The sequence below is a fragment of the Meleagris gallopavo genome, chromosome 1, assembly GCF_000146605.3.
Source record: "Meleagris gallopavo isolate NT-WF06-2002-E0010 breed Aviagen turkey brand Nicholas breeding stock chromosome 1, Turkey_5.1, whole genome shotgun sequence".
Classification (NCBI taxonomy): domain Eukaryota; kingdom Metazoa; phylum Chordata; class Aves; order Galliformes; family Phasianidae; genus Meleagris; species Meleagris gallopavo.
Window position 1 is genome coordinate 189483353 of NC_015011.2, and position 14301 is coordinate 189497653.

Consider the following 14301-nt stretch of genomic DNA (forward strand, 5'->3'; position numbering starts at 1 on the left):
TCATCTGCATCCCTGGAAAACTCTTTGTGAGCCCCCACCTCAAGCCAGGCAGGCAGTTTCCAGTCATGTAGATTTTGACTTGAAATAGAACATATATCTAATATTTGTCAATTTAGCATTCATGGTCATTTTGAGAAAAATGTCCTCTGCATCCTAATGCAGGAAGGCATAATAGAATCATAGAATGATTTGAGTTGGAAGGGAGCCTTTAAAGGCCATCTGGTGCCACTCCCCGTAATGAATGGGATGCACACATCTCCATCAGGTGCTCACAGCCCCATCCTGACCCTGGGTGTCTGCAGGGGTGCGGTAACCACCACATCACAGCCCCATCTTCAGTTTCATGCTGTAGGATCTGGACCTGAGGAGCTGAGAGCAGGCAGAGTCAATGCATGTCAGACAGGGCTGCATCAAACCAATGCTAAGAGACATCAGAGAGCTCGAATCAATTTAATATATCCTATGAGCCTTGATCAGAACTTCCTCAACTACAACTGAGTAATTTCAGGGTAACAGGAGGCACCTGCCCCTTTCCAAAACTCATTCTGACTGTTCTTGCCCCTTCTCTCCAGACAAAGACGGACCAACCCAGGTGGCAGCCATATGGGTTGGGTTGGCAGCTGTAGGTGAATGGGAAATTTGCAGGTAACTAATGATAGGATGAGAGGTAATGGCCTTAAATTGTGCTGGGGGAAGTTCAGGTTGGATATAAGGGAAAACTTCTTGGAAAGAGTGGTGATGCAGTGACAAAGTTGCTCGGTGAGCTCGGGGGTCACCATCCCTGGGGGTGTTCCAGAACGATGGGGATGTGTGGCACTGAGGGATGTGGTCAGTGAGCACGATGGGGAAGGGAATGGGGGGTTGGGGTTTGGGTTGGGGATCTGAGAGGTCTTTTCCAGCCTCAACAATTCAATGTGATCCCTGGGAGCTTGGGTTATTTTGCAGAGATTTCTCCTCCCTGGGTTGGATGGCTGAGTACCAGGCTTGAGCAGGAGCTTTGTGTGTTACTGAGTCCCCATTTCTTCCAGAAGATGGGAAATACCTTCTTTCACAGTCTTTAAAAAGTATCTATATCTATATATCTATATATATATATACTTTATTATACTTTTATATATATACTTTTTATTATTTTTAATTTTATTTATATATTTTTTAAAGAAAATCTTTGACTTCACAGAGGAAAAATTGTTTATCTTGCAGCAGATGGCGCTTCTGCCTAGGAGATGGAGCTGAGAATAAAGGCACTTTGTACACTGAGCAGCAAACGAATGAAGCAAGGTGGTGGCTCTCCAGCATTCATCATCATCATCAGAGAGGGCAACAGTAGCTTCAAATTGAATTCTGTCTTACTAGCCTTGCTTCACTCTAATTTTCAGCAAGCCTCCCCAGTCCTCTCAGAAGAAACCCCATGCTATTCAGGGAAGGGAGAGTCTGCAATTAAATCAGAATATCACATTTGGCCATCTACAATGGGAAGTAGAATTTTCATCATTTTAGCTAAAATTACTTCATATTGATTTTTGTTGTTGGTCATTGTTGTATGAACAACATAGCAAAATACTTCCATTCACCCTTAAAAAAAAAATAGTTTTTCATAGTGAATTTATGCCCTTTATTGGCCTTTTTATTGGTCCAATAAAAGTGGAGAGCAAAGTCTGCAATATGAAAGTTCAGCTCCATTCCCAATTTTGATTTTGTACCAGCTCATCCCAGCAACACCACAATCAACACATACCAATATACACACATACGCACGCTCTTCATCCATTCCAGACAAGATTCAGACCTTTGCAAGTTTTAACTGATTTCTCAATCTTTTTCTTAAAACCCGTGTCAAGGAGCTGAATGATATGACATAACAGGGACCGAAACTGAGATAAAAGCAATAAATCAGCTCATTTCCAACCACTGAGGCTAAGTGCACTGTGAAATAATGTCCTGAGAAACCATCAGATGGCAAGCTCATTACCTGAGCTACCCAGCTGATGGGGATGCCACGAAAAGAGGGAACAATGAATTCAGTGCTCTCTGCTGGATGGGTGTGAAGACTTCAGGGTTTCTCCCACGATGATCTGTGCACAAGAGGAATTATTTTCCTTAGGGAAGGAGAGGAAAGCCAGGTCAGCCACAAGATGGAGTTTGTGGTTTGCATGGTAGGGGCTGAAACCAAGCTAAAAGCCAGCCCTGATGGTAGGGTGTGAACAGCTTTGCTCAACCTAATAACTCTTCCTGCCCATTGCTCTGGCCCCCATGAGAAATTGCAATTTTCTGACACTTTTTTGTTCTTCTATGAACATTTCTATATCATAATTGCCTTTTTTTTTCCCTTTCCCCCTCCTCTTCTTGCTCTTTAAAGGTGTGGGCTTGAGGGAGGAAAGACTGTTACTAAAAGAAAGGTTTTTCTCCTTTCCTACTTGAACACAGGTTTCTGAATTACTCTACGTGCCTTTGATCAAAAACACAATCAAATATTTATGCAGTGGGTGATCCATCTGCTCAGATGGATTCCCAGCGGGGTGGCTCCATTCCTGCCTTATTACTCATTTCATTTTCCTCACTAGCTCCATTTTTCCTTGAATAAATTGGTTAAAGATTGAGACAGCGGAGGGAGTAAATATTTCTTATTCCTTCTCATCTCATCTGCACGCATAGGAAATGCAGCACTCATTTATTTGCAAGTGCATTTATTTAGCGGTGGCTTTGGGGGCCAATCTGCACATAAAGAGGTGTCCCCAGGCTGGTTTGGCTGTTGCCTCTGAATTTATATGGCTGGGGGATGCTCAGCCCATCAATTCCCTATTCTGACACTTTTCATGTGTATCAGCTGGAGGGCAAACAGATTTCATGCTGAGATTTCAGCATTTCCATTTTGACCCTAATGAAAGTGACATTTCTTTCCAATATCAGTGCAATTAAAGTAGGTGCAGGATGGGTACTGAACCTGCACACTCCTGGAGGGGGAGGAGATCAACCACCCTACAGAAGAAAGCCTTTTCAATGGAGAGAAACCATCTGCATTGGCATGGAAAATGTTTAGCCAGTGTGACTAATGAGCCTAAAACAAAGAGCGTAAAATAAGCATGGAGATTCTTATGTATTTGGGGGCATGGCAGCCCCGAGCTACACATGTAGGTTCATTTTTTTTCCCTAGAAGATGGATGGGCTCTGCTGGGAGGTTGTACCTACCTCAGCAGGAGAGGTGCTTGCTTCGATGCTCAGCACACTCTTCTGACAAGCAAGCTCTTGCCATTGGGATACGGCTATCCTTGGGGTCACAGCTAATTGGGACTTCAGGAGGTCTCCACTCAACCTCCTGCCCACAGCTGGGTCAGCTCTGTGTTAGGACCCAGGGATTTATTCAGCTGCAGACTGAAAACCTGGGCAATCCCTTCCATGAATGCTCTTACAAATCCACCTCCTCTGAGGCAAGAGCATCCTCTGGCCCCAGCTGTTGTCTTCACAGAGGTCTCTTGGAAGAGCTCATTGTCCGTGGACAGGCCATTTCTTAAGGTGTTATGCCATTATTATAACTGGTAATATCATACTGTTGTTATATTATTACAGCAGGTAAGACCAGAACCAGGTGTAAGCAAATCCATCTGCCTATCCCTAAAGCAAATATGAGATGAGACCCATTTCCCACACTGGAAGTGAGTGGGCTGAGATAAAAAACCTCTCAGCAACCCAGAGAGGACGGAGACTGTAAGAAAACCCTACAGGAATGTGTTTCATACACTGCACTGTGTGCTGGAGAAGAGTGGCTGGATGCTGACCTTGGTACCATCAGTGCTTTCCCACCACTCTATGTTGGCAGAGGGGATGTTCCCCAGGGAAACTCAAACCCTGCAACTCAGATTGGTGTCAGAGAGGGAGCAGGTGACAGGGAAAGGGAGCAGGGTGCTCTGAGGCTTTGTCTTTATCATTATCTTTATCATCTTTATCTGCTGTTGAAGGAATTGACTTTGCAATCAAAGCCAGCAGCTCTCTTGATCCCTTGACTGGAAAGCAAATTATTACCAGCCAGAGAAGCTTAGGAGGTGAGCAGTCTCACCAATTCAGAGCTGGAAAAGCATCTGATCCACTGTCAAAAGCTCCTCTGCAGCTGAAGCAAACTCAGCCCTGTCCTCTGCCCAGGTGAATCCCAGCATCTGGATTTATAGACATCATCACTACCTAAATGAGCTCCACTGCCAGCTTCATTACAGATGGGTGGAAACTGTCATTCTGGGGAATCCCCCCAGCTGGACATAAATATTCAGCATGTGATCAGCTGTTCAGTATTCCTCTGTCCCAAATAAATCCATGCTGTTTCCACTGCATTCAAATGAAAGACCCATAAGGGAGATCATTTCTATCATTTACCTTTTTGAGTGGCATGGTGAGGGGCATCTTTGCAGCACTCTTTTCCCTTAGACTCTGCCAGGAAAGCTATTTAAGGCCAAATCATCTCTCCAAGGCAAAGTCAGCTCAGCCCAGTAGGATTTTCAGAGTAATTCATATTGCAGGCTGTATAAGGGCTGATGCTGCACCTGGGTCTTCCATTTTGCAGTTAGGGTACCATGGTCCCTTCATTTACTAAGCCACTAAGATACTAACAACAGTTATTTTGGTTCAGATTAAAAATATTTCCAATCCATCATTTCAAGACCAGGAGAGAACACAAGCAGATATTGATGCTTCCAGTGTCTATTCCCCCAGTGGTTTGCAGCTTGTGATTTTCTTGAGCTAGAAATGGCATTGTCATGTTAATTTGCTCTACTGTATTTTTCTTTCTTAACCTTTTCTGTTTGCTTTCCTGAGTAAGTGTAAAATTTCAGTATAAAAACATCTTGTGGCAATGGGTTTCACCAATTGATAACATAGAAGGAAACATCTTCAACATGTTGGATTTGGTTGGACTTGATGATTTTTAAGGTCTTTTCCAACCTGAGCAATTCTATGATTCTATGATTCTATGATTCTATGTTCAGAGCTTTCCACCTGGTTATTTAATTAATTACCCTCTAGTTTATGCATTCTGAGAGTGACAAAGTATTCCTTATTTTCTATCTTTTTGCCCACTTGTGGCATCTCTTATTTTCCTCTTTCTAAGACTAATAAGTCTTAGTCTGTGCTGTTTCTGATGCCTTTCCCAGTTCCCCCAGCCAGTCTGAGGTTTTGCATTGCAATCATGCAAAGGCTGCTTTCATTTCCTTTGGCCAAGACATTGCAAACAATGTGAGGAATTGTAACCAGGCAAGTCCAAGTTTGGATGCCAAAGGCAGACTACAGGAGCTGAAAGAACTGAGACTTCAAAAGCCTTGGCACAGACTATGGGAGAGGTAGGTTGAAATCCATATTCTGACTTGCTGGGCAACTTGAGCAAACACTGCAGAATGACGTCTTCTCCGGGTACCAGGCATCTGTATTACATCAGGCTAGCAGGTAGCAGACATACTTCCTAATTTGGAGGTGTCTTTCTGCCTTCATTGCATAGAAGCTGAGCAAACTCCTCTTGAAGAGATGCACTGAGAGGTTAAAGCCATTACAGGTATGAGGCAGTGGGTACCTATTTGAGTACGTTGAATTGACCTGGTGTAGAGGAGTGAAGGCATCTCCAGATCACCATCGTTCCCTCCAGCCTTCACACATCCTTGCAGCAAGTAAGCTCTGCTGCATGTCTCCTGTCTGCTCAGCACTGACCCAGTCCTTATACTTTCAGCTAAGGGTGAGGGGCAGTGAGGGGCCCAATGCTGAGCTCAATCTCTGAGGTGCAACCTCACCACTTTTCCCCATGTCCCAAGAGTACTAAAAGCAGCAAAGCACTGAGGTATTTCAACAGTGGGAGCTACGTGTGGTGGGAGCTGGAAAGAGCTACTTAATTCCTGAAGCAACCTCAGTTTATTGTGCTTTAATACAAAGTCACTTCCGTTTTGCTCCTCATCCAACTCTCACCATTCTTTTGGGCACCCCTACCCTGCATGTAAGCCCAAGCAGCTGACGTGGGGAGAATAGAACAAAACAGAATAGCTGCCCTGAGCTAGTGGTGATCCTGCTGCCAGTGGGTGTTGCTGCACACAGGGCTGTTCAGACTCCCCTTGGTCTCTCAGCAGTTCATTGAGAACAGGCCCTCTCACCAAAGCAGCACAAAAGCTGCTGGCCACAGCCCAGGCATGTCTCTGAATCCTTCTTTCTGCAGAGATTAATGGGAACCAACATGGGAAACCCAGCACACACTGTCAATGACCAGCACTTCTCCAGCTGGGGCTGGATGGGGTCCAGCCAAATTTCCCACGCAGAGCACTGGGTACCCTCTGCATGGCATGGGCCCTGGGGACAACCCCAACTCCGAATCATAGAACGGCTTGTGTTGGAAGGGACCTTTAAGATCATCTAGATCCAACCCTCCTGCTCTAGGCTCCAACCACTCCTTTGCAGCCAATGGTATTTTGAGGTAATTTGCTCATGACAAGTCTCCTAAGATGCAAATTTCCAATTCCTTTGGGCTCTCTGGGGCTGAATGAGCGTTCATGTCTCAGCCATCACAGAGTGTCTTGGGTTGAAAGGGACCTTAAAGATCATCCCATTCCAACCCCCTTCCATGGGCTGGATGCTACTCACCAGATCAGGTCACCCAGAGCCCTGTGCAACCTGGTGTTCAGCAATTGGGCATCCACAGCTTCTCAGTCATTCTGTCATGACTTCCATGGGGATTTGGACTAGATGACCTCTGAAGGTCCCTTCCAACTCAGACGATTTCTATGATTTTGTGACTGACTGAGGCAAAACAAATTTCATGTACTTAGATCTCTATCTCTCTGAAATTGAGTGGTGGGGCAATGCTTGCTCCAAGCCCAGTGCCTGGTTGATCAAGATGTCACCTTCATACCTCTCTCCTATGCTCCAGCTGTTATGGGTGCATTTTTAGGTGGCCTTCTCCCAGCAATACTTGTGCTTCATGCATTAACTGATCACTCTGTAACAAAGCAGAGTCCCTCACGCTCCTCAAAGAAATCTGTCCTCTTCTCTTTTATTTCTTCAGGTGTAGTCTTAAGATTTTAATTAATTCCTAGATTGCTGTATCAGCATTTTTTTTATTCTTCTTGTTAATTTGAGACATATATAAATCAGAGGAGGAAATACTTTGAAAGCATAAAACTTACAGAGGGCCTAGGTTCTCAGTGTAGCTGTTTTTTCAAATAAATAAGTCTTCAGTTCAATTTGCAGTGCTTAGGACCTTTAGGTCACTTGGTTTTGTCTGATCTTTGCATGCCCAGGACTATCATTTTTTTCTTTTCTTTGCAACAATTCTCAGTCAGTCTTCTGATAACATATGGACCACAGGCTGGAAAACAATATATAGACCAAGAAATATCTGCTGCTGCTCAGTAGAGGCATTGGAATTCTCTCTTTGCATTCAGACACAAGCTCTCTCAGTTGAGCCATAACATCACGTGTGAGAAGCAGCAGATGGGAACCAACACTTGAAGTCCAAGAGCTGGACAACCCCTGCTGTGCCTACATACAAAACTCAATTGCATCCCTGAAAAGCTGTGGTGTGGGAACGAGATCTAAAACCAGGATACAATCCTTGTCACTGCAAATTGGCAAACACTTTCTTCCACATGAAGTGGGCTTGCAGAGGTCTGAATGATCTTGCTGCTCTTACCATTATTTACATTTAATGGGAAACAAGTCTAGTCACATCAATAATCTTGCAATGAATCTGATACAGTTTCTCCCCTTCTCTCTGTCATACAGGGATATTTAAAGCTAGAGAGACAGCCACTGATACTGCTATTATCTCTGCCCACCAGTTCCCAGCTGGCTACTGTGGCCCTTAATCTGAGTTAATCAGCATGAGCTCATCCTTTCAGATGGGGCTGGCACCCCTGAGCATTGTTCCCCTGCCCTCAATGTTATCATCTCCTGCCAGCCAGAAAGCTAAATGCAAAGACAGCTTCAACATCTCCAGGGGCATCGTGATACCCTGCTGTTTTCATGCTGGGAGGGGTGTTTGTTCAGCTCCGTGTTTTCAAAACAACAATTACCATAAGCAAAAGTAAACTGGATTTGTTAGGAGATCAAAAGCATCAGGCCTTTCCTGGTAGGACGAGGAGGAACAGGATTCAGTAAAACATCCTAGGACAAGGGAATGACATGGGGTAAGGAAGATTGCTCTGGAGGTCAAGTTTGTGTGTCACAAGCCAAAAATGGGAAGGAAAGTTTGGGCTTGAGAGAGGTGTAAGGGCAGCATGGGGAGAGAGAGGAGGAATCGAGTTTGAAGGTTGGAACTCGATAGACTTTGAGATCTGTTCCAACCCAAGCCATTCTATGAAATGGTTTCTTTGGCCACTGATGGTGTCACAGGCAGATGGCAAGTCAATGGCAGCCTTGGTTTGTGGAAGAGAAGTTACCTCCCAAAGGAAGTCTTATCAACCTTATCTGCTTTGGAGTAGTCATCAAGGACTCAAGTCCACCAACAGTGAAAGGCAGTTTCAATGGGCTGCTCATCCTCTCCAGGAGAGAGGCATTTAAGGAAGAGCAGTTTAACCCACTCTTTAGAGAGTCCGCTTTTCAATGGAGATTTTGGAGAAGGCTCCAGTTCGTGTTTTTGAGGGCATCTGCCTTTCTAACAGATGGCAGCTGAGGGTTATGAACTTCAGCTCAGCTATATAAGCCCATGGTCAGATTTATATGGTTTGATCTTCCCACAGATGAATTTTGCTCTGAGAACTGAAGGATCCAGCAATTTTGGGGATGAAGCCTATATTACTGAGGACATCAAGTCTCCAAAAGAATTATCTCCATGCCTCCTTCCTCCTAAATATCACATGCTGAGCACACTATGATCCTCATCTCACTCGTGTATAATTTTGGTGGCTCTTCTGCCCCTCAGATTTTCACAGGCTCCATGAAGTGCAAACTCTGGATCTGCTCCCACAGTCTCTTCTCTATCGCAATGACAGCAGCGAGGCATCGAGGACCTCCATGTCATCCCCAGTACCATGTCTCTGTTCAACGGCATCACAATGGAGGTCAACTCTCGTCACCATATTCCTCTCTGAACACTAACCCCCCAGAATCCTTCTCTAGATCTGAGTGGTATCCTTGCCCACTTGCATCACATCTTATTTGCCTTCATGAAAAAGGCATTTTTGGATGAGGTATCCAAGGCTACTAAACAGTCCAGCCTCTGTCTTCTTCTTCTTCTTCTGTCCATGTGTGTTATGGACAAATGCTATCAGTTCCTGCAGATCTTCTTGCCTATACCATCCATGCAATTTGTTCACAAAAGCTTTTTCTTCCCTCTGACTCCCCTCCAAGATACAAACATACCCAAAATAATACAACTGCTGAGACAAGCAGCAGGAAAATCAAAAAGAGCAAAGTGAAACACAGAGGTTTCAGATAATATTTCAAGTAATATTCACAAATGAAATTCCTGCAGCAAAATCACCTTGGAGTCAAGAAAAACATTTATTTCTGAGAAAAACAAGTTAAATTTATTCCCTCTCCCTCCCCTGCATACCCACAGTTCAGAGCCCTTACAAAATGCAAACATTTCAGCGGTAATATGAATATCACAACCAAGAACAAGGCAAATGGTTTAGTACCTACACCACAACTTTCACCACGTGTTACAGCTGCTGCAACACGCCACACATGTCAAAAGCACATGGAAAAATTGACCAGAAGATCTACTCTTTTGAGAGAGCTCATTTCTACAGGACTAAGGGGTGAAGTACAGCAAGAGACTCCTAGAAGAATGAGGGAGATCAGGGAAGACTGTAGAAAGAACTTGCAAGAACAGCGGTGTTAGGGTTTTCCTCACTTAACTTTATTGGTATGAAATCACAAAGTTCTGAAAACTTCCACATAAGAAAAAAAAACAAACAAAAATAGCATCCACAACCAAACAAAACCAAACTTACCACCACCCCACATCCTGAATCCTCTTTAGCACAGCTTTCATGTCAGATGCTTAAAGAGAAAAACCCATTGTAAGACTAGAAAAAGTCTTATGACTCTACATTAGGTCCCCCCAAACATAGCTACAAAACACAAAAGCCATTACACTCAATGCTTTTGCAAGGTTGAGGTGCTCTCTTTTTCTTGAAACATCCTCAATGGTTTCCCACGTACAGCCAGCCCTTCAGATAATTGAGAACCTCTTCAACCAGACACAACATGGTGACATTGTCCATGACACTGGAGATGTCCAAAAGACTGAATTGCTGGAGGCACAGGGAACATTAAGAAAGCTTTTTTATTTTCGTGGGGAGTGGGGCTGCAATCTGTGGTCCTCAGAACACTAGGCTATAGGAGAATAAAGGGCTCTCATGAAGCCTGCCAGTAACATGAGTTGATAGTTAACACTTTCTTCCACGCTAATTTAATTATATCAGTGAAAAGTGACAGTTTCTTCTGAAGTAACCATTTGCATTATAAACATAACTGTAGATGCAATTTGATTGCAAATTGAATTGCCCTTTGTCAGCTTGGATTCTGTCTTCTCTCCTCGGAGGAATCATAGAATCATTTAGGTTGGAAAGGCCTTCAAGATCCCCAAGGCCCAACCATCCAACCACTGCTGCAAGCCCACCACTAAACCATCTTCTTAAACATGTGTCTTAAAGACTTCCAGTAACCTTTGCCACCATTAAATCTCCCTTATATTGCTTGAAGGACACATCATACTGTGCACAGGCCCTGAAGAAAATTTGAATCTGAGAATGCATAGTGTGCCTTCATAAACAAAATGGCCACCATAGCAGTGAGGCCTTTCAGACTATAAGCAGCGTTTGGTACATTTTGTGCAAGGAAACACACTGCTCAAACAATGGGAAAGCACAGGTTTTCCTAATGAAAAGGAGAGAACAGCATGCCCAGCTACCAGCCAATTTGGGGTCTTCAGCGGGAACTTCTTGCCATGCTTTTCAGGTGATCCTGATAACATCACAAAGAAGAGGTGAACGTCTCAGAACTCAAAGACAGAGATACTAAAGAGCACCAAATAAAATCCATCCATATGGGGAAGGGAGGCAATAACAGGCTTAAGATCACTAGAAGATTCTGAAAAGAGGAGAATCTGGGCCAATAACACAGAACTCTCCTCTACTTCAGGAAGAGGTCATCAGTGGGAAGAGGAAAGCAAGGTGCAGAGAGAGCAGCAGGCAGCACCACACTGCAAAGAGGCAAATCTGTAAGTAATGGGCATTTTTAAGAGATCCCACCCTACATTTGGTAACACTTCAGGACATAATTAAACCACATGAACATCTACCCCAGGGGTGGTGAGGCAGTGGAACAGGTTGCCCAAGGAGGCTGTGGATGCCCCATCCCTGTAGGCATCCAAGGCCAGGCTGGATGTGGCTCCGGGCAGCCTGGGCTGCTGGTTGGTGACCTGCACATAGCAGGGGGTTGGAACTGGATGAGTACTGTGCTCCTTTGCAACCCAGCCCAATCTATGATACACGGACCCATCAGAAAATATCAGTTCCAACTATGGACTAAGACACACCAGAGGCTATGGATATTCTACCAAATCAAACATGCACAGAATCACTTCTGGACCTGAGGTCAAAACCCTGGAGCAGCACAGGTGGTGCTACTGAACATGTGCCCTGAGACAAGCTGCACATTAGGCTCCCAGGGGCGCTCTGTCAAATCTGTTGAATATTGAATTTATTTTCCTAGTTGTCAGCATCCTTCAAAGCCAAAAGGAGCCAGATGCAGTTCTGCGGCTATCACACTTCAGGATGCTGGTTGTTTTTTTTGTTTTGTTTTTGTGTTGTTTTTTGTTTTTTAAAGTCCTACACATTCTAACTTGCCTCACACTGGTCTCTGAAGAAGAACCTCTTGGCTACATGATTCACTTTTTTTCTCAATGACAGAGTCTCAGCAAGACAGCAGCCTAATCTTGAAACACATAGAAGAGACAGCACCCTGAGCTTTCAGGAGATAGACCCTGCAGTATATGCAGAATGGACTCAGAGTGTGGCCTATTTAACCAGGCTTTCAGGGATTTAGCAGAGAAATTTTTCTGGGATATCAGCTGAGGTCCCAAACTCAGCTGTCCACTGTAGTAGAACTAACTGCTCATGGGCATCAACAACTGTTTGGGCAAGCATGATTTGACACGGGCTCTATGGAGTTAAATGCATAGATACCTGAGAGCTGAAGAATTGGATCCTGTAAGTGTAATTGTGTCTGTAACAGTCCTGGGTGTCAGACAGAAGCAAATACATATCCTTGTACCAACAGTACAGAAAACCATGATCTACATCCATCCAAGGAATAAGTTATTTTACAATAAGGGCAGTGAGGACAGGGCTCTGAGCACTGATGGAGTTGTAGGTGTCCCCATTCATTGCAGGTGGTGGGATCAGATGCCTTCAGGGGTTCCTTTCAACTCAAACCATTCTACGATTCAGGGAAACCTAAAAGAAGTCAAACTCAGCAGTTCCAGGGGGTCACAACCCTGCTTAAATCTGAGGGTGGCAAGGTCTGCAATGCAGCTTTCACACAGCCCAGCACTCTTTCATCCTCTCACCTCTCAGCATCAAAACCATTGGCATCATCAGACCCAGAAAAAAGAAAAAAAAAACAAACAAAAAAAAAAACAACCAAAACACAGGTTGCTCAGGGCCTGGTGGGAGCACATCTTCAGTGGCTTATATTGCCCTTCCCTGCAGAGAGACTGCTCTCTGTCCACACACGTGGCCACTGACTCAAGGGGAGAATCTGGATAGGAGAAAGATGCTGTCAAAGCCCCGCAGTCATCTGTTCATGTGCTGCAGGATGGTGACACAGCCATGGTAGCTGGTACAGCGCTGCAGCGGGGGCTGCTGCTCCACACTCCCTGTTGTAGGGTCAAATGTGAATGCTTTGTCTGTGCCTTCCCCGTTCTCATCTCGGCCACCCAGGATGTAAATCTTCCCTCCGCACACCGTCAGGCCACAGCTCTCCTGGAAAGCAGAAGGAAAGGCTGAGAGATGAGGAATGGCCCCAGAGCTTTGGGCATTGGGACTGAGCAGGAGTGCATGACTGCTATGGGCTCAGCCCTCACTTGTCCTGAATGGGGGGAAATAAGCAGGATGAGTAGGGTATGGCTCTTGAGGTACTTCAGTATTATGGTTTCAGGCACTTGAAGAATCTCAAGCCAAATGTCAGTTCCCCAGTGTATTTTCTTCACATTTAATCTCAGCAAAGTGCAGATCGGTACATTTATTCTATGGAGAGAGAAGGCTCAGAGATTCTCTCCTCATATTAGGAAAACTTCTTATATGAATATTAGGGAAAATTTCTTCACAGGCACTGGAGCAGGCTGTCCAGAGAGGTGGTGGAGTCCCTGGAAGTGTTCAAGAGAAGGACTGATGTCACACTGGGTGACATGGCCTAGAGTGGTCATAGGTATGGGTTGATGGTTGGACTGGATGACCTCATGACCTTATTGGCCTTTCCCTCCTTAACAATTCTATGATTCCTAAATCCTTCTCTTACCAGAGGCCCAGGGAGGGCAGCCACTTCTCGCCAGCTGTCTTTCCTTGGATCATAGCTGAAGATTTTACTGAGGAGCCCACCTACAACATAAATGATGTTGTCCAAACAGACGGCACTGATGCACCTCTGGTAGAAAGGAGTGGGAGACAAGAGTGTCCACTTGTCGTCTTCTGGATCATAGCATTGGACCTGGAAGGAGAAATGCAGCTATGGGAACATAAATTTACCTTATCTCCTTGCTTGGATGGAGATGATATCCACTAGAAATAAAAGAAAATTGGTTCAGAAACATGGATGGGAGCTTCAACACTCAGGGGCCAGTGCAGTGATCAAAGAGACATTCCTTCATCAGCTGCCTGGGGTCTTGGACAGTTCTTTTGAGGGTCTACGCCTTCAGATCTTACAGACAGATTACCAGCTGGTCCTAACCAACACAGTACATGGTTAAATATTCTGGTATTGAGCTGGGAGCCCCTGTCACTCTCAGTGCAGCTCAGGTGCCACCTTCCTTGAAAAACCATTATTATTATTATTATATATATTTTAAGTCTCCTGTTCTTCATGTTCCTTGCTGGCCTTTCCGTGATCCTTTCAATTAAAGCACAGTACCTGAAAGCAGACCAAAGCTGAGCTGTAACTTCCCACGGGCTTATTTTGCATCTCTTGGTCCAGTTTCCACCTCCCAGCCATCCTCCACCCCCTTGCCACCAGCCATACCTTGTCAGTGTTAGCAGTGTCATCCACAGCACCACCAAGCACGTAGAGTTTGTTCAGGCAGGAGACCACGGCTGCCGAGCTCACAGCTTGTGGCAG

General features: G+C 44.8%; 1 protein-coding gene across 1 annotated transcript in view; it reads right to left on the minus strand.

Moving 5' to 3' along the window:
• Positions 1-11376: 11376 nt before the first annotated feature.
• Positions 11377-14301, minus strand: part of KLHL35 (kelch like family member 35) — an 8945-nt gene continuing 6020 nt past the window's right edge. The window contains exons 5-7 of the mRNA XM_031552318.1: positions 14206-14295; positions 13489-13677; positions 11377-12953 (exon numbers count right to left, since the gene is read on the minus strand). Of these exons, the coding sequence (XP_031408178.1) occupies positions 12765-12953; positions 13489-13677; positions 14206-14295 (468 nt within the window). The 3' untranslated portion in view covers positions 11377-12764. The remainder of the gene's footprint in view (positions 12954-13488; positions 13678-14205; positions 14296-14301) is intronic.